Below are 18,354 nucleotides of genomic sequence, written 5' to 3'. Positions count from 1 at the left end.
AATGGATTTAAGGAGGGTGGGCCCAAGGAGAAGGGCCTTCTCAGTGGTGGCCCCCCATCTGTGGAACCAGGTCTCCAAAATGGTGAGCCCGGTGCCAACCCCTTTGGTTTTCAGGCACCAAGCCATGAACTTTTTATTCTCCCACTATTTTAATGGCGAAATGTTATTATATTTCATATTTTGAGGCACTGCAGATTACTGGGTTATATCTATTGATTGTGTACATTTTTTATTTTACTTATTTAGTTTTATCATCTTTGTATCTTATTGTTTTATGCATTGTTATTGATGGTATTTATTGGTATTTATTGCTGTTTATTTGAAGAGATAAACTCACTTGAGAGCCATTAGACTAATTTGGTGCAGCATAAAAATGTGTCAAAATAAGTAAATATTCTAAGCTGCTATGATCTGCAGTCTTGGGTGGCAATGCTGTATCTACTCACTGAAAAGCCGCATTGAGCTCAGTAGGACTTACTGTGAGTAAACAAAAGCCTGTTAAGGAACCATGTGAGCCACTTCAGGTTCCTCACAAGAGGAAAAAAGGTGGGATATGAATGCAATCAAACACAAAAGGTTACAGTTCGATGTGCTTTACATCCTGGTCAGTGTGTAGGTTTGCAGAGTTTGGAAACGTTCTTGAATTTGAGTTTCAAGCAAATGTCTCAATGGTTTTTGGCTACTGGAAAGAAGTGGATTCGTCTGTAGTGTGCAAAATCCACGATACTGAGTTTTGTTTGCTAAATACATAGAAAAACCATGCTAAATCAGACCCCAGTTGAGTGGGGAGTTTGGAGAATATAAAGAACTTTCCTGATGCCCAGTCTCCTCTGGTTTCATTCCAACAAGATCATCTGAAGTTTAAAACATCACCTCGGGCACCAAAGGAAAAAAAATATGACCCACATGAAAAATCCAAACCAAGTCAAGCCAAATCCCATAATGGTCCCAAACCCATTTCACAGAATTCTGAAAGCTCACACAGAAAATTGTTGTCCAGTTTTTGAAGCTGGAGTCCCATCGAGAGTTTGGACTTCTATTCCCATTGGCTGGGAGCAGGTTTCATCCAGATGGTTGTCCACAATATCTTCAAGGAGCTCCAGATCTCCAGTTCCCTCAGGATTGTCTTGGTCAAACCAGCGAGTCCAGCAAACTGAAAGCAGCCACGGACGAGGGAAAGGTGGTTACTCAAATGAGAACATCCCATTTGGAGACCATGGTGTCCTCCATGGAGACGTATAGCTCCAGACCTACAGCTTTGAAATACTGAGCCAAAGTCATGGCATCATTACAGAACAATCCATGAAGCCTCTTTTATTTATAAAATTAGGTACTTGTCCGTTATCTCGGTGCCTCTGTAAGCATTAATCAAGAACCTGGCCCATGTACCATCTTCCTGGACCTGGTACAGATCTGCAAGGGTCTCCTTCCCACAGGCAAAATGATCCCGACGGGTGCACACCATCTCACGATCTGTACCTATAGACAGGTTTATAGGCGTGCACGTATGCACAGTAGACATTCACTCCCATAAATTGTGGGCCTATATAGTACGGCATTGCAACTCTAGATGCATCTGGACCCCTTTCAGCTGGGATATGGGAGTGAGATTACTTGGGTCATCTTGGTGGATGACCTACATCCAGTGCCGGATGGGAAAAACACAGCCTTATAACTCCTCTCAGAGGCTCCGGATATCCTTCTGGACCACTGTTGTGAAGTAGTGAATGAGCAAGCAGGGTTGGCTAATTCAATTTCGATTCATGGCTTAGAATTAGCAATATTGAATTTGTCTTGACAATGACTTTAATGTCAGTGCCATGCAAACTTAACAATGGTTCTTCTACATCTCAAATGGCTCTTCTACACCTCTCGTGTTTCTTGCTTACAGGTGTATCCGAATTTGAGCGCCTTCATTTCCCTTTCGTACCTTCCTGGGGCATCTGGGAACTACCTGGGGCAATCCTAGTGCTGGAGGAGCGCCACACAAAGACTCATCATTTCCCATGATGAGAAATCCTCGTTTAAACCAGGGATGGGAAGCCTCAAGTCCAGCAGAGGCACCAGCTGGGCCCCCTGGATTTCTTGGAGCTCTGTCCTCTTTCCCCAAACTGTTGCAGATTTGCTGGCTTTCCAGCTTCTGTGTAGTCCCTACCCCCGTTCTGGATGGTTCTAAGGCAGGGAGAGGAGGAGCCTGCTGCAGCCCGGATGTGAGGTTTGCCAGGCTGGTGAGCCTCCTTGGTCCCACTCTGAGAGACTCCAGCAAGACGGACAAAACTGGCCACCTAGCAAAACTGCAAAGCAGGAAGAGATGTTGAGATCTCCGATTCCTCATTAGATGACTCTGAACCTCCAGCTTTGGGGGCTTACACTGTACTTCTAGAGCTGACTGCAGAATCCATTTCTGCTTGACACCTCTTCATTGGCCCTCCAACCTCCTGTCTCTCTTCTCTTTGAACAAGACATTTTACGCCAGATGCCACACACCACAGAAATGCCACCCAAGGTTGCATCTTCTTCTACTTCATCTTCTTACCTCCCTTCTGACTGTCTGCACTGGTGGTCAATTCTGGTCCAGGTTGGAGTGTCTGAGCTAGAGGAAGTGTTGTCTCTGGTCTGACTGAAGCCTGAGGGGTGGGCACTGAAGAGGAAGGTCAGCGAAGAAATTCAGGATGCAAAGTTGGAAGGAGTGGGTGGGCGGTTACATAGAATCATGGAATAGAAGAGTTGGAAGGGACCATGAAGGCCATCGAGTCCAATATAAGCTGTCTGAAGATCTACTTCCTGCTGGAAGAATGCTTATTTCCTGCCAGTGTCCTCTGCTGTTATGCTTATATATGATATGTTGTGCTAATATTATGATAAACTAATTGGCCACTTCTCTCTTTCTCAACCAAAGGAAACAAGACCGAACAAACGCTCCCAGGATTGTGTTGGAGTTTGGAACTTTCTCCATCTGTCTTTGGTATGAACCGGAGACAGAACAGAGCCAGTGTTTTATCAAGAACATGTGCTGAAAATGGAGCTTTTTGGAGCCCATGAGCATATGCTTGGCACATGCTCACAGGTCGTCCAGATGCTGACTCTCCTCCCATTGAAGAAGCCCTTTATTCCAGGTGAAGCCACCTGCAGCAGCTTCCCAATGAATCTTCACCTGGGCCTCCACTTTTCTCTTCTTACCTCCCTTTGGACCCTCAGCACTGGTGGTTTCCTCTGGTTCAGGTTGGGGGGTCCAGGCTGCAGGGAAGGTTGTCTCTGGCCTGACTTGAGGCTGCGGGGTAGGTCCTGCAAAGAAAGGTCAGAGGTGGAATTCAGGATGTGACGTGGAAAGGAATGGGTGGGAGGGTTCAGAAGTGACGGAAAAGGATGGGCTTTGCTACTCATGTGTTCTGCTTGGGTGCTTACAAACTGAGCAAGTGCCTACAGCATGAATCTTCAATTCTGTCCAAGGAAATGGCACTGAATCCATGTCTCCCTGGAATCATAGTAGAGTTGGAAGGGGCCATGAAGGCCATTGAGTCCAACCCCCTGCTGTTGCGCGACACCAAGTCACACCATCCCACTCAGAGGGCTGTTTGAATGTCTCCAGTGTGGGAGAGCCCCCCACCTCTCCAGGCAGCTGGTCCCACTGGTGTATTGCTCGGACTGTGAGGAAGCTTTTCCTGATGTCCAGCCTGAATCTGGGTTGTTCCAACTTGAATTGATTCTTCTGTGTCCTACACTCTGGCAGGAGCAAGAAGAGATCTTGACCTTCCTCTTTGTGACAGCCTTTGAGGCACTTACAGAGGGATACCATCTCCCCTGCTCAGTTTTCTCTTCTCAAGGCTGAACATGCCCAGTTCCCTCAGTCTCTCCTCATAGTTTCCAAACCCTGGATCATTTTTGTTGCCCTCCTCTGGACCCTATCTAATTTTTCTGCATCGGCATTTGAATCTTGCTCATTCATCTGGGTCTTTTTAGACAAACTTGAGGCAGACTAGGGATGTGATTATCAAAAAGGCAACCAGAACACCATGACCAGCGCTGGTAAGTAGAAACTGGAGAGCAAGTGGCTGGCAGATCGGAACAGCCGCCCTCCAACTGCTCATCCTTCTTTTCATTCAGTAATTTGTTGTCCGGGGAATGATGCAAGGGGCAGCCAACTCCAGCGGAGTCTTGGCTTTCCCGTCTTTTCCTTTCTAATCTCCTTTCTGACTCTCACAATGCATGGTTGCTTGCATCTGTTCAGTTGTAACTGACTCTTCAATGCATCCATCCTTTTCCTTGATCTTTCATGGCCAAATCCATGGGGTACGCATAGTAGAACTGCCTGGTAAATGCCCCATGGCACCCTGGCCACATATTTCAGCCTCAACAGATTGATTCTTCTGTGAGTTGGCCTGCCTGTTAAGTCACACGGTTCCAGGTGCGCCTATTTCTGCATGATATCAAGGAAGGAGAACCCAACTGAACTGCTTTGATACTTTTCTGTTCTCACCTCCCTTCTGATCCTCAGCACATGTGGTCTCCTGTGGTTCAGGCTGAGGGGTCTGGACTGGAGGGAATGTTGTCTCTGGCCCAACTGGAACCTGAGGGGTGGGCGCTGAAGAGAAAAATTGGAGGTCAACGCCTAATACAGCCTTGGGAAGAAGGAGGTAGAAAGCTGCGTATGGTGGGCTTCTGCTCCCTGCCTAAGGAGGATCTGCTGGCTTAAATTGTGGTCTGTTTTCACACACACATACACGAGAGAGAGAGAGGGAATCTGAGCTTCTGCAACATGTTAGTTTCTCCTTCACCTATCTTTGCTATGAACTGAGGTCAGAATAGAGCCAGTGTTCAGGAACATAACTCCAAAACAAGGTTGATGAAGTGGGAGCCTTGGAGCTTATGAACACAAGCTTGACCAAGTCCACATGCCCTCCAAGTGGTGGTTCCACTTTTCTCGGAACACAGCCCTGATTGCTGGAGATGCCCAGTCTGGCTTCTTTCTCCACTCTCACCTCCCTTCGGAGTGGTGGTCTCTTCCGGCTCAGGCTGAGGCGTCTGGGCTGGGGGGAAGGTGGTCTCCGGTCCCACTGGAGCCTGAGGAGTGGGTCCTGCAGGGAAAGGCCAGAAATGAAATTCAGGATGTGGCAAGCAGGGAATGGAGGGAGCGCTGCAAGAGCCCCTGGCTGGAGATGGGCTTTCTGCTGCCCTTGGGCTCTGCTTATGTTCACAGAGAAAGGCGATATCACAATATTTTAACTGTTCAGAAAAAAGCTTTCTTGCCCAACACAAAGAGTGTTGTGAACATGTCTCAAGATTATATAGGTTCCATGTCGTCCAAATGACAACCCGTTCCCAGGCATGCAAACGGAAGCAGATCCCGGCCAAAGCATCACCCTGGCCTCCCTGTCCGTTCTTACCTCCCTCCTGAGTGGTGGTCTCCTCCAGCTGGGGTTGGGGTGTCCGCGCTCGGGGGAAGGTTGTCTCTGGCCTGACGGGGACCTGAGGCGTGGGTCCTGCGGAGAAAGGTCAGAGGGAAAATTCAGGGGGCAGCTTGGACGGAAGCCGGGAGATTGACTTGGAGCTGGAAGAAAGCTTATTCCTTTCCAGTGTTCTCTGCTTTTGTTCGGACAACGGCAATCTTGCAATATAGAATTTGTTCAGTTCTTCCCTTTCTCAGTTAAAGGAAACAAAACGGAAGCACTCCTTCCCTGGAGTGTGTTGGTATTTGGGTTTTCTCCTACACGTATCTTTGCTATGAATCCGAGGCAGAAAAGTACCAGTGTCTGAGGAAGAACAGAACCCGAAAACCGAGATCACCTGGCAAGCCAGGAGCTTGGAACTTAGGAAGTTCAACTGGACAAGTTCAGGTGCTCTCCAGATGAGGATGATTCTTCTCGGCAAAGGCATCACCTGTTCCCGCTGATGCAAATGGCTGTTCAATTTATTTTAGTTTATTTTTCTTAACTGCTTCTTTATATTTGTCGATTATTATTGATTTTATTGCTATTATTGGTTTTATTGCAATTGTAGATTTTATTGTATTGTTGTATTGATTGTGCTGTGAGCCACTGAGAGAACCTTATGGCTAATGAGGTGGCACATAAATCAAATCGAATCTAATCAAACCAAATCGATAAAAATCAGTCTTTTTCCATTCTTACCTCCCTTCTCCGTGGTGGTCTCTTCTGGTTCAGGCTGGGGGGTCCACGCTGGGGGGAAGGTTGTTTCTGGCCTGACTGGGCCCTGAGGTGTGGGTCCTGCAGAGAAAGGTCGAACTCAGGGAGCGGTCTTGGGCCGGAGTGGGTGGAAAGCTGCAGGAACAGCTGCATGGGGACCGCATGAGGTGTCTCTCTGCTGCCAGCTCTATTTTTATGCTTTGTTTATAATATATAATTTGCCCAGTTCTTTCATTCTTCACAAGAGGGAACAAAACTGAACAAATTTACCTTGGAATGTGTAAGCGTTCCGATCCCCCCCACCCTTCATCCGTCCTTGCTAAGAACTAGGGTGAGAATACAGCTAGTGTTGGATTGATTTACTATATTTTACTCATTTAACTCCTGATAAAGAATGGTACCCAGAAAACTGGGGTCACCCCTGACAAATTGAGAGCCTTGGAGCTGATAAACACAAGCTTGGCGAAGTTCGCACGCGTGCCAAATGGGAATTCTCCCTCTCCTGGATGACACGGCTGGGCCCCAGGAGTGGAACTGCCGCAGAGCCAAACTGGACGTTGGAGTTTGGTCTCTGTTTCTCCAGTCTTACCTCCCTTCTGAGTGGTGGTCTCTTCTGGCTCGGGGTGAGGCGTCTGGGCTGGGGGGAAGGTTGTCTTTGGTCCAACGGGGGCCTGGGGGGTGGGTCCTGTGGAGAAGGGCTAGAGGTGAGATTCAGGTCGCACCTTGGATGGATGTGGGTGGAAGGTGCCACGGCTGCTGTTTGGAGGTGCCAAAAAAGCACCTCTTTGCTGCCCTTGGACTCTGCTTTCATGCCTGTGGATAAAGTCCATACTGCGATATATTACTTGCCAAGTGCATTCCTTCTAAATGATAGAAAGCAAAATGGAATAATTACTTCCCTCGGATGTGTTAGTGTCTGGACGTTCTCCCTCATCTATCTTCGCTCTGAACCTGGGGCGGAAGGGAGGCCGTGTTTGAGCAAGGACACAGCTCAGAAAACAGGAAGACAAACTGGGGACCTTGGAGGCTTTAGACCTCAGCTTGAAAAGGGTTCAAAAGCCCTCCAAAATGCTAATTCCTGTGCTCTCTGAAAGCATTGCTTATTCCCGGTGAAACAAACTGCAGCAAAGCCAGTGTGGCGTCGTGGTTAAGAGCTGGGACTGGGACTCAGACGATCCGGGTTTGAGTCCCCGCTCAGCCATGGAGCCAACTGGGTGACTCTGGGCCAGTCACAGACTCTCAGCCCAACCTACCTCACGGGGTTGTTGTTGTGGGGATAAGATGGAGGAGGAGAGATGATGTCAGCTGCCTTGAGCCCTTTGCAGGAAAAAGGCAGGATATACATCGAAAAATAAATAAATGAAACCCAACCAACCTTCTAGTTCAGCCTTGGGGTCTCTTACCTCCTTTCTGAGCGGTGGTTGTTTCTGGCTCAGGTTGAGGTGTCTGGGGTTGGGAGAGGGTTGTCTCTGGCCTTTCTTGAGCCTGAGGGGTGGGTGCTGCAGGGAAAATCAGCGGTGAAATTCAGGATGCAGCATGGGAGGAAGCGGCTGGAGCCCTGCAGAATCTGGGCACGTTTTGCCTGCTGAAAAGGTGCTGAATTTTGCCCGTGTGCTCTGTTCTCATGCTTATTAGAAGACGCGTTACAAGGTATTTTAATCTACTTTTTTCTTTCTCAACCAAAGGAAACAAAACCAAGCAAATATTCCCCGGGAATGTGACAGCATTGGGAGTTTCTTCTTTGTTTATCTTTGCTATGAACTGCAGTTCAAATAGAGCCAGTGTTTGATCAAGAACAGGAGCCAGAAAATAGGAATGATGAATTGGGAGCCGTGGATCTTCGGCATGTAAGCCTGACAAAGGTCCAAGGACCCTCCAAATGGTGGCCCTTCTTATGTTTGAAGGTGAGGCAAACTCCAGCCATTCCCAACCAAATCTTCACTTTGGCCTCTGCTTTTCCATTCTTACCTCCCTTCCGTATGGTGGTCTCTTCTAGTCCAGGTTGACGGGTCTGGACTGGAGGCAAAGTTGTCTCTGGTCCAGCTGGAACCTGAGGAGTGGGTCCTGGGGACAAAAGGTCAGAGCACGAATTCGGGGTGCAGCACGGAAGAGGAACTTCTGTCTGGGGGTCTTGCAGGAACTTCTGTCTGGGGGTCTTGCCGCAATTGTGCTCTGCTTTGTGCTTATTATGAAAATCAACGTTGCAATGAATTAACTGCCCCATTTTCTTTCTTAAGGAACAAGAACAAGGCTGAGGAAAATTTCCCTGGATTCTATTCGAGTTTGGCTCTTTATCTATTTTTGATATGATCCAGGGGTGGAAACCTGACCCAGAGAACAGGTTTGCTTGCTTGCTTGTTTGTTTATTAGGGTATTTCTATCCCATCCATTATGGTTTGTCTCTGGACAGCTTACAATACAAAACAACCTAATAAATGCTTCATAATAGCACACGACTGAGGATAAAATCATAATTAAAATATTTAAACTTTAACAGGTAAAAAAAAGGGTCTTGACCTGGCACCGAAAAGCATATAACATTGGTGCCAGGCAGACCTCTCTGGGGAGCGCATTCCATAGCCGGGGCACCACCACAGAGAAGGCTCTGCTCCAGGTGTTCGCTCTCCTAACCTCCTTCAAGGAGGGTACCCGGAGCAGGGCCTCTGCTGCAGATCTTAGGAGGTGGGAGGGCATATAGGGAAAAAGACCTTCCTTCTGGAAAAAAAGGGCTCACCTCTGAAAAATTGGGAGCCTTACGAACTATACACCCAATAGTGTTGTCTTTGAAGATGCCTTCTGTTCCATGTGAGGCGCATTGGAGTGGGTCCTAATGAAGTTTCGGAAGTGGTCTTACCTCCCTTTCGACTCTCCGCGCTGGTGGTTTCCTCTGGTTTAGGCGGAGGGGTCTGGGCTGGAGGAGGGGTTGCCTTTGGACTGATCGGCGCCTGAGGGCTGGGTGCTGAGGAGAAAGATGAAAGGGGAAATGCAGGGAGCAGCCCGGGAAGGGGATGGGCCCCAAAGGAAGCCTGCCAAAGGTGAGCCTTTCCACTGCTGGTGAGCTCTGCTTGCAAACGGATGCGGAAACAGGACATCACAAAATTTATTCCAAGAAGCTCCTGGGAAGTTTTGCCCCTCTCACTGCTCAGGTGCAAATTTGTCCGAACTATGAAGGAGGGACAAAATACCGACAGTGTGTTATCTCAGGAAAGTTCCAATCACTCAGGCTGAACTACTGGCTGTGAATTGGAGAGCTCTCTTTTTGAAGAGTCTTTACTCCTCTTGAGGCGAGCTGCATGGCCCTGCGGTGAGTCCAAAATTTTCCATTTGTTTTCGTACCTCCCTCCTGGCTTTCCGCACAGGTGGTTTGCTCCGGTTCGGACTGAGGCGTCTGAGCTGGAGGTAATGTTGCGAGTTTGGAAGTCACCTGCGGGCTGCAAAGAACGCTCAGAGCTTGCTTGTTTGCATTCTTCGCTCTTTCTGCTGCGCATTCAAACTTTGGCACACTGGTATCTGCCTATCATAAATATATCTGCCTTCAGGTAGAGCAATTAGTGGTTTGTTTGTTTTTCAAGTCTGCAGAACTGATCTAGCGAAAATGGGGATATTTCCCAAAGGTGCAGGCTTCTCCTCATTTGCTGGCATTAGTTCTGCCCTTTGAATCTGCTTCGATGCTGCTGTTTGGCCTTCTGGATAAGACATGCTTTGGGTCCAAGCGAGGAATAAAATACTGGGGAGGTTTGTATGCAGAGGAAACTGCTGGCCAGATCTGCAGGAGTCACTGCTGGAGGTCGTACCCCCAAGAAGGTCAGGGGACCTAAGGAGCCACCAGGTTCCATCTGGCTGTGCATAACCATGGAAGCTGGCCTGGAAGCTCTGCCTGAACTGCTCATGGAGTACACGCGCCTTAGAATAACCATGCACTGCATGCCTGCGCTGCTTGAGATGGCAGTGTCATAGCCTTTGTCTTAAGCTCATGCCAGGTCTCTGGAGCAGAGGGGAAAGAGCACCAGCTGGATCAAGGAGAGAGAGGCACAATCTGCGAGGCTGAGGCTGACAGCAGGGAGCCCCTGGAAGCCAAGCGGTGGCCCCTGCAAAAGCACCCGCTCATCCAGGTTCCACCAAGGAGTTCCTCTGCTTTATTCCAAGGCTCCCCAAACTCTAGGGCCATCTTGCCCCACAAGGAACATGCAAGGAGGAAGGCAACTGACAGGCGATGGAATGTGGGGAGTCCAGGCTAGTGGGCTGTTTCTTCAAGGCTCTTCAGGAAGGTGGGCACAGCTTGGTCTTGGCCAAGAAGGGGGAAAGGCCTCCATTGACCTTTTGAACCTTCTTGCCTGGGTGGAGCTCCCTAAGCTTCTCCAGCACCTACCACCCCCCTGACTAGGCCTCCTCAGGTCTCGTTCATTGCCTGTGGTCTACAGGCGAGGGGTGCTATCGCCACTAGCTTCTCCTCCACCCACTCACTGGAACGATAGGCAGATGCAACCATCCTTGCTTGGGGTTGCTCTGTGTGGGAGGCAGGAGCCACAAGGAGCTGAGGGTCTGCAGGGCTTGTTTTCCGGGCCATTGTGCTTCCCCATTCCGTGGAGGCTTGGATGATTCTCTAGAACGTGGGAAGATGCAAGCCATGCTGAGAAGTTCTTAAGCACTCAAGAGAGGGTTCCTGTTCACGGTTATGACCTGAGTAACAAAAATGTCCCGATACTCACTAGGGGAGCAGAAGGAGGGTGGGCAACTGAAGCGCACTTGGTAGTTGTGGCATCGTTCCCCCTTCCCTTGCTGGGTGTTGAGGCAGACAAAGCCCAGGGCGGCAGAATTCCTGTGGGAGACATGAGGTCCAAAAAGGAATCAAGGATGCAGCCACGTGGAGCAGCCGAAAGCAGCACTGTGAGTTTGCAGAAGAGAAACGGGAGACAAGACACAGACCAAAGAATCTGGCAGCATCTCTTAATCAGAGAGTGCCGAGCTTTTGGGGAAAGGATGCCAGAATAATTAGCACAAAAGCCAGTGTAGCCTTGTGGTTTGGCTGTTGGACTGGGGACCCCAGAGAGCTGGGCTTGAGTCCCACTCAGCCATGAAGAACACTGGGTGTCTTTGGGCCAGGCTCTCCCTCTCAGCCCAACCTACCCCACAGGGATGTTGTTGCAAGGATAAAAAGGTGTGGAGGAGCACTAAGTCATCTTGGAGGAAGAAGAGGAGGAGGATATACACTTATTATCACATTTGTATGCTGCCCTGTAGCCAGAGGTCGTATACATGTGACGTAATGTGATGAAGAGGAGGAGGATGCGCATTTCCCTAATGAATTTGCATTGTTCAAACTACTAGGCAAACTGAAAAAGTTGTCTGTTGATTGTGTTCTTTTCTGACTGGTTTTTCATTGCTGTTTGCCAATCGGCACCCGTGTAAGAATTTGGGTCTCTCCAGCCATGCTCCAAATCAATAATCAAGGCATTCACGCTGCCTCTCTTTTTCAGCCACAAGGCCCGGATCCCATCCCACGGAAAAGGGGTGGGAAAACTTACAGAAAGAACGTCTGCCCAGTTTTGGAAGCAGGAACCCCATCCACCGTCTGGACCTCAATTGCAGTGGGTTCGGGGCAGATCGCCTCAGGATTCGCATCCCGCAGGTAAGACAGGAGCTCATAGTCCCCAACGCCAGAAGGACTGTCCCGGTTGAACCAGCGGGTTTTGCATTCTGGAAAGGAAGTTTGGGGGAGGGGAGAGGGAGGAAATGGCGAAATTCGGAAGGAAGCACAAGCACCTGGTTAGAAGCAAGCGACACATCCCGGCACACGTGTGTGTGAGAGAAAGACTGTGTGTGTTTGCATGTTCCATTTCATTTGTCGCATTTGTACGCCACCCTGTAGCTCACAGGGCTCTCTGGGTGGCTTCCAGCAGAACCACCACAAAGTTGCAATACACACCAGTAGACCTAGTTGCACTCTACACACCTCAGCTGCAATATGCACCTTGTGCTGCACCAGCAGATTGTGCTCTGCGTGTGTAGCAGAGGGTTCAAAAATTTTGGAAACTTGGCCCAGTCGTCTTCAGCTCTAAACCACGGCATGCGCATGCCAGAGAGGAGTGCCAGGCAGTGATGCTTGATTCATTCCAGGGTCGGGGCAAAGCCTTTTTATTTACCCAGTTTTTAGATTTTTAATTGCTAATTGGTATCTACATTTTAATTAATTTGTATCAAGTGCTGGCACTAAGGAGTTTTTAGTTGTATTGTTGATTGAATTGGTTTTTTGTGCAAATGGTCATGATATTTTTAATGAATGATGGTGCACAATTTTTTTTAGATGAATATGAGTCTCTCATCTCGGGCCACTCAGGTGCCAAATTGTGTGTGGCGAGATATGCCAGTGCACAGCACTCGGGGTGCTGCAGATGAGTCAGCTCCACACCCAAGCCACCATTTTGCATCTGGCCTCCACGGGTGAAGCGTCAAGTTTTAATAAAAATCTGGATTAGCCTGCTCAAGCCAAATTCCCCACCCTGCATGTTGCGATACACCTGCGTTTCCTTTTGCAAGAGGCCCCAAAATCCACAGGGCCATGTTACCAAAAGCAAATAAGTCAAAAGCTCCCACAGTTCTCTTCACTGTACCCAAGGATGCTCTTTGGCATTCCAATTTTCACTCCACCGTATCTTAAAAGATGTCAGAGTGGCCAGAAAAGGGTTAAAAGAGACCACTGTCACGGCTGTCCCCAGGTTACATGCCCCCTTCCCAAGCAGGATGGGTCTTTTGGTCATCTCCCCACTGTCCAGCTATGACCTCATCTTTGTCACCACCGGTCTGCAAGGCCAGCTGCCATTTTAATTTCCCATGATCCCCTGAAATGCTGTAGTGCCAAATGTTCCAAGGACTTGTGGGAAATATCAACCGGGGGATTGCTTTCCAAACCCAGCCCCTAGCCCAAATGAACCTGCAACCACAGCCAGAAGGAACAAAACCAGTGTGTCCAGTTGCACCGTTACAGGACATGGGACCCTGCAGGACCCCCAAAATGGCTTACAGGTCCACTGTGCTTACTGGCCTGAGCAGAAAGGGGATCCCTCTCCTGCTCTTTCTGTGAAATGGGTCCGTCTTCTGCCTTGCTGTTGCCCTGTCTTCCTGCTGTGATTTCAGGAGCTGAAGTTGCCAAGTTCCAAGAGATGTCCCCTACAGATGACCTTCTGCCTCTCCTGAATTTTAATCCATGCCATTTTTGCCACTGGGAAGTGAAATCCCTTATCCCTCTGTGCTTTCCTTCCTTACATGGATTTCTGAAACAAAGGCTGGGAAAAGTTGACCTGGAGGACGTGCTGGGATTGATCTTGGACATCTGCTAAGCTCACGGTTGATCACAGAAACCTGGGCAATCGGTGGCAGTGGAGTTAATTGAGTCCAGTGAGTAGGATCTCCTCAGCTTCTCTGGGCAGCCGCTGCCACCAAGATAGCACCCCCTGAAGCTTCACAGGGTGCCTTGGGCTAAACTCCCGTTGCCTGGGAGACTTCCTGGTAATACCAACTCTATGGGGCTCTTCTTAGCCCTGCTGTCACCAGTGAAGCCAAAAGGGGACATGGTCAAGTTTGATGTGCTGTCAGAAGATGGGCGATCACCCCAGAGGACCTTCCATCATTGCAGGGACTGCCTGATCTTTCTTCTCTGCCCTGGCAGGCTGGTTGCCTGACCCCAGAAGACCCCCAACACCCCCTTTGCACCCCAGCTGTGCGTATGAGCTCGATCCCATACAGGTCTGCACAGGCATGAATTCCACAGAGTTCCATATGGTTCAGGTAAGTAGGGACAGGATTGCAACCCAAAAGGAATGTGGGCGAGTCACCTCGGCTCATTTTGGCAGGGCTGCTCCATGGAGGATGGGGAGGGGGGGAGGAAAGGAGACGCAATCCTACCCCCCACCACAAAGCCCTCTTTGCAAAGGGCTAATCTTCTCAGAAAGTCTCCAGCCCCAGTTCCTCACAAGATTCAGCCAAACTGCGTCAGCCTCTCCCAGTAGGTGGAGAGAGAAGGAAAATTACTGACCTTTTGTAGGACTTTGCGGAGTCTGATGAGCACCTGGACAAAGGAGAAGTAATTGTGGGTGGCTTAGAACAAGGTGGGGAATAAAAATAGCTTAATACTGCTTGCGCACGTGGCTTTTCTTAAGCCAAAGGAAGGCGAAGCCATGAAAGGCGTAGGGCTCCGGGTTCTTCGCAGCTCTATGTGTCCCACTGGTGGGTCTTTATACCCGCAATTCACTTCCAGGTGGAATGCTACGCATATTTAGACGGAGAAACGTCCTGCAGCTTGCGACGTGCTGCAGCCAGCGTGGGCCTGCTTCGTGTCGACATGCATACAATACCAGCCTTGCCCACTCAGCAAACCCACGGATGGCGTTGCGTCTTGTTTGGAGCCTAAAGAAATGGGACTGCTGCAATCCTAGCTAGGACATGGGGTCAATTGGAGAACCTCACCTCTGAAACCTTCTAATGCTGAGCCCAACCACGGATCCTTACGGCCCAGTTTTGTGTCACTGACAGCTTGCCATGTTCCCAAGTCAAAGCGATGGCAGCTGGGCCCATGAGAGGCATGGGGGACTTGCAGCTGGACCATCCCAGATCAAGCCCCCAGCTGAAAGGAGTGCACTCTGCTGTCTTTCCCCCCAGGGCGCCTCTGGTTTGCTTCTGCTGTCAGAACCTGGCTGTTGGAAAAAGGAGATCGGAGCAAGGGGAAGGGGAAGGCCCTCTACCGTCAGGGGCTGGGACACGGGCGGCAGGAGACAAGGCAGAGGCTCCAGGACCCGAGGTAGGAGCAAGCGCAAAGTCCCAGGGCAAGGCCCAAAGGCACGTGCAAGTCACAGTCACAGAGCTGCCCAGGGTCAGGAGCCAGGAGCTCATGTCAGGGCAGGGCAAGGATGTGGTCAAGAGCAAACCAAGGGAGGACCCCCAGGGAGGCAAGCAGAAGGGCAGCTGACTCAAGACAGGATAACCGGGCGTGATGCACGGCAAGGGTCAGGCAAGGCGCAAGAGCTGAAGCTTACCACCTCCACCAAGCAGCCCATGTGGCTGAGGCAGTGCAGGATGCAAGCCAAGCAAAAGGCAGACACCGGGCCAAACAGGAAGACCTCCACTGCAGGGCTTGCTCTTATATAGCTCTTCCCCCGGGACTCCCAGCTGGAGCTTCTCAGGAGGCCGAGTTCTCCAGCAGAGCCTGGGACTGATCTTGCAAATACTAAGCTGAGCTTCTCGTTCTGGCCACCAGCTGGATCCCGAAGCCACCCAGAACCTGGCACCTGCATGCCTCTCTGACCACAGAAATCACATCCTTCTCTCTGCTTGAGATGTGAATGAGGCAGATCGCCATTTAAAGAACGCCCTTTGTTTCATGTCTACTGAAGCCTCCTGATTCCTTAGAAACTCCCATCAACGGGGAAGGGCAGTGCTGTGAACCTGGTCCCAAGAATGATAGAGAGAATGGAGCTCCCATGGGTCCTGCTTCTACTGACTCTTGGGTTTGTCTTCATGGTGAATGCCCTTCCCTCTCTCACACACAGCTCATGTAGATGGACAGCCCCTCTTAGGTCAAGGAAGAAAAATTCTTCCTGACATACAATTAAAGCTTCCAACAGCTGGACTTAAGGAGGAGGACTGTTCCCATGAACATGGATGTAAACATCTGGCATAGATCTGAACGTATTTTCCAGTAAGGCCTGAGCATGAACGTCTGGTGCCCTGCTCCACATCGCTTCTATGTTTATTTTTATTTACTTCACTTCCCTTGTCCAATAGCCAAAGCTTTCTGGACCTCACAATAGTGCAATGCAAAACACATGTGGAACCAGGGGTGCATTTTGGCTGGATCGGGAAAAAGGGTGTTACACACTCATCATACGGTATATGATGGAGTGCTTGGAGAAAACCCTTCAGGACAGAGATCCAGCTGCAACTGTGGCTGCATTAAACCTTTTGCAATTTTGCTTGCACAACACACCAGTTCCCTTCCTACTTGTTATGCAAAGGTAAAGTTAAAAGAGGCTGTGGACACTTACCACACAGGGAAAGAGGCAGGAGTGCCCCCAGGAACTGAAAGGAAAACACAAAGCGAGATTAAAGCTTTGCTATGGAAGAAGGGATAAAAAACGTGCTGCGTAGCTGCATCAAAGTCGTGATTTAAGGCATTTTTTTCTGATGTGCACATTTGCCCATGTATTTTGGCAAAGCACCATGCAAGTGTTTCCCTACATGTATTTATACCACACTTTGTCTGGGTGTGTTGCGATGCTTTGGCACTGGGCACATGAGCACCAGTGACATAGAACGGAGGCTGGATTCATGCGGGAAGAAGTGCGGCAAACTGCTTGTTCCTTGCACATGCAAATGGAACAAGGCATCCTAGAGGTCATCTAGTCCAACCCCTTGTATAATGCAGGGACTTCAGCATTGCCATCCAGCCTCTGCTGGAATAGCAAAGACGAGCCAAATACTTCCCAAGGCAGCCTGTTCACTACTGAATGGCTCATACCATTAGGAAGCACCTCCTGAGGTCTGGCTTCCTCGCACTTCCCACCCATCCCCTCTAAGCTTGCCCTCGGGAATGTCTTCTCCATCCACCGCTGCATCGCAGCTTCTCAGACATTTAAAGACACTTATCATAGAGTCTTTTCTCCAAGCACCTTGGGTAGATTATGCATCTAATGTTTTGCTGCACCTATGAATTCACTCCCTGGGGATCCAATGTCACAATTGCTTTGACTGCCCTTGCACCTCAAGGCCAAGATCATCCAAATTATTATATTCCTGGTCTCTATGTATGGGTATAAAAGCTGGACAGTGAAGCAAATGGACAGAGAGAAATGGATGTTTTCAAAACACGGTGCCAAAAGAGTTTTGCCAGGAGCCTGGGCTGAGAGAAAGATGAGCAAGTGACCCGTGGGTCAAATCAAGCCAGAACTTTCCACAAAAGCCAAAACAGGATGAAACTGAGGCTGTTGTCATTTGAGCATTTTTCGTATCTCTCTATATTCAATCGCCTATCATTTGAAGGCAGGTCCCCCTGGAGAAGACCAGCGTGCTAGGGAAGGTCAGAGGCAGAAGAGGAGGCAGGCCAGCTAGGAGGTGGGGTGACCCCATAAATGCAGTCACAGCTTTGAGTGTGCAAGGACTGAGCATGGCTGGCACTCATCCATAGGGTTGCCATAAGTTGGAGATGACTTCATGGCATTGAGCCAACAACAGAAGAATCCATCCATAGGATCTCCTATATATGCCATGTAAGCTGCTTAGAAAGGCCTTGGCAGTTATAGGCAACCTAAAAATATTTATTTATACATGTCTTTATGTATATGTGTATAAATAAATATGTTTATAAATAATATATATATATATATATATATATATATATATATATATATATTTAAGTCTTGGAGGCTTTCTCATTCCTTTCCATCCATTCAGAGCTAGAGAGCACACCCCCATCTCCAAGAAACGTCAAAGTTCTCCATAAGAATCACGGTTTTCAAAACTTCTGTGCTTGGAAGGGGCACAGACTTTTGGAGGCATCCCTTTGACTCTGGAAGAGCAAAACCCACAATAAAATCAAGCAAACCTCAGCATAATGATTTTTTAGCTTATCATGGGCAGCAACGTAATTTCTCCGAACAGTTATGCCTCAGCCCTGTCTCTCCCTGCCCTCCATTATTGAAACTTTTGCTAAAATAATTCTCCTCCACCATTATTATTATTTTCTTCTTCATCATCATCATTTGAGCATTGCAACTCTAGATAACCCAAGCACACTTTGATATATTGCTGGGCCTCTTGCTTGTTTCTTTTTTCAAAACCAAGGGATGCCCCAAAACAAGGATAGCTACTTTGGGGTTAAGAAAGCAAAGACGAAATTCCTACCGTGAACCGGAGTACCCACATGTCCACCATCGTGTGGAAGCCGCAGTGAAGCAGCTGCTTGCACCTGCGGGTTTTATCGACTTGGGGGCCTGCCGCCGAGCGTAAACTGAACTTCTGCCTTTCCTGCTGGGTTGCATTTCTGACCTGCTGACATTTGGTAAGAAAGGACCCTTTCCTGCTTACCCCATCGATCGCATGCTTCTGTTTCCTCACAATCACCTCTAGGGATGTTCAGCGCAGACTATTTTCCATTCACTGTTGATAAGGTCAAATGACAGCCAGGGATGGGTAGCATTTGGTCTTGGTTCAGAAGAATGCA

The 18,354-nt window shown here is 49.0% G+C and overlaps 1 protein-coding gene across 1 annotated transcript in view; it reads right to left on the bottom strand.

Moving 5' to 3' along the window:
- Positions 1-18,065, bottom strand: part of LOC123034708 — a 43,459-nt gene extending 25,394 nt beyond the window's left edge. Inside the window, exons 1-16 of the mRNA XM_044452294.1 lie at positions 18,036-18,065; positions 16,181-16,214; positions 11,669-11,840; positions 10,853-10,962; positions 9,480-9,536; positions 8,998-9,102; positions 8,112-8,207; positions 7,547-7,642; positions 6,733-6,956; positions 6,129-6,224; positions 5,385-5,480; positions 4,980-5,075; positions 4,478-4,568; positions 3,181-3,285; positions 2,537-2,641; positions 982-1,153 (exon numbers count right to left, since the gene is read on the bottom strand). Of these exons, the coding sequence (XP_044308229.1) occupies positions 982-1,153; positions 2,537-2,641; positions 3,181-3,285; positions 4,478-4,568; positions 4,980-5,075; positions 5,385-5,480; positions 6,129-6,224; positions 6,733-6,956; positions 7,547-7,642; positions 8,112-8,207; positions 8,998-9,102; positions 9,480-9,536; positions 10,853-10,962; positions 11,669-11,840; positions 16,181-16,214; positions 18,036-18,065 (1,685 nt within the window). The remainder of the gene's footprint in view (positions 1-981; positions 1,154-2,536; positions 2,642-3,180; positions 3,286-4,477; positions 4,569-4,979; positions 5,076-5,384; positions 5,481-6,128; positions 6,225-6,732; positions 6,957-7,546; positions 7,643-8,111; positions 8,208-8,997; positions 9,103-9,479; positions 9,537-10,852; positions 10,963-11,668; positions 11,841-16,180; positions 16,215-18,035) is intronic.
- Between the last annotated feature and the right edge of the window lie 289 nt (positions 18,066-18,354).

Source organism: Varanus komodoensis, unplaced genomic scaffold (genome assembly GCF_004798865.1).
Source record: "Varanus komodoensis strain SLA01 unplaced genomic scaffold, ASM479886v1 scaffold71, whole genome shotgun sequence".
In the NCBI taxonomy this organism is placed as follows: domain Eukaryota; kingdom Metazoa; phylum Chordata; class Lepidosauria; order Squamata; family Varanidae; genus Varanus; species Varanus komodoensis.
Note: the sequence above shows the minus strand (reverse complement) of the source record. Positions and strands in the feature narration are given on the sequence as shown.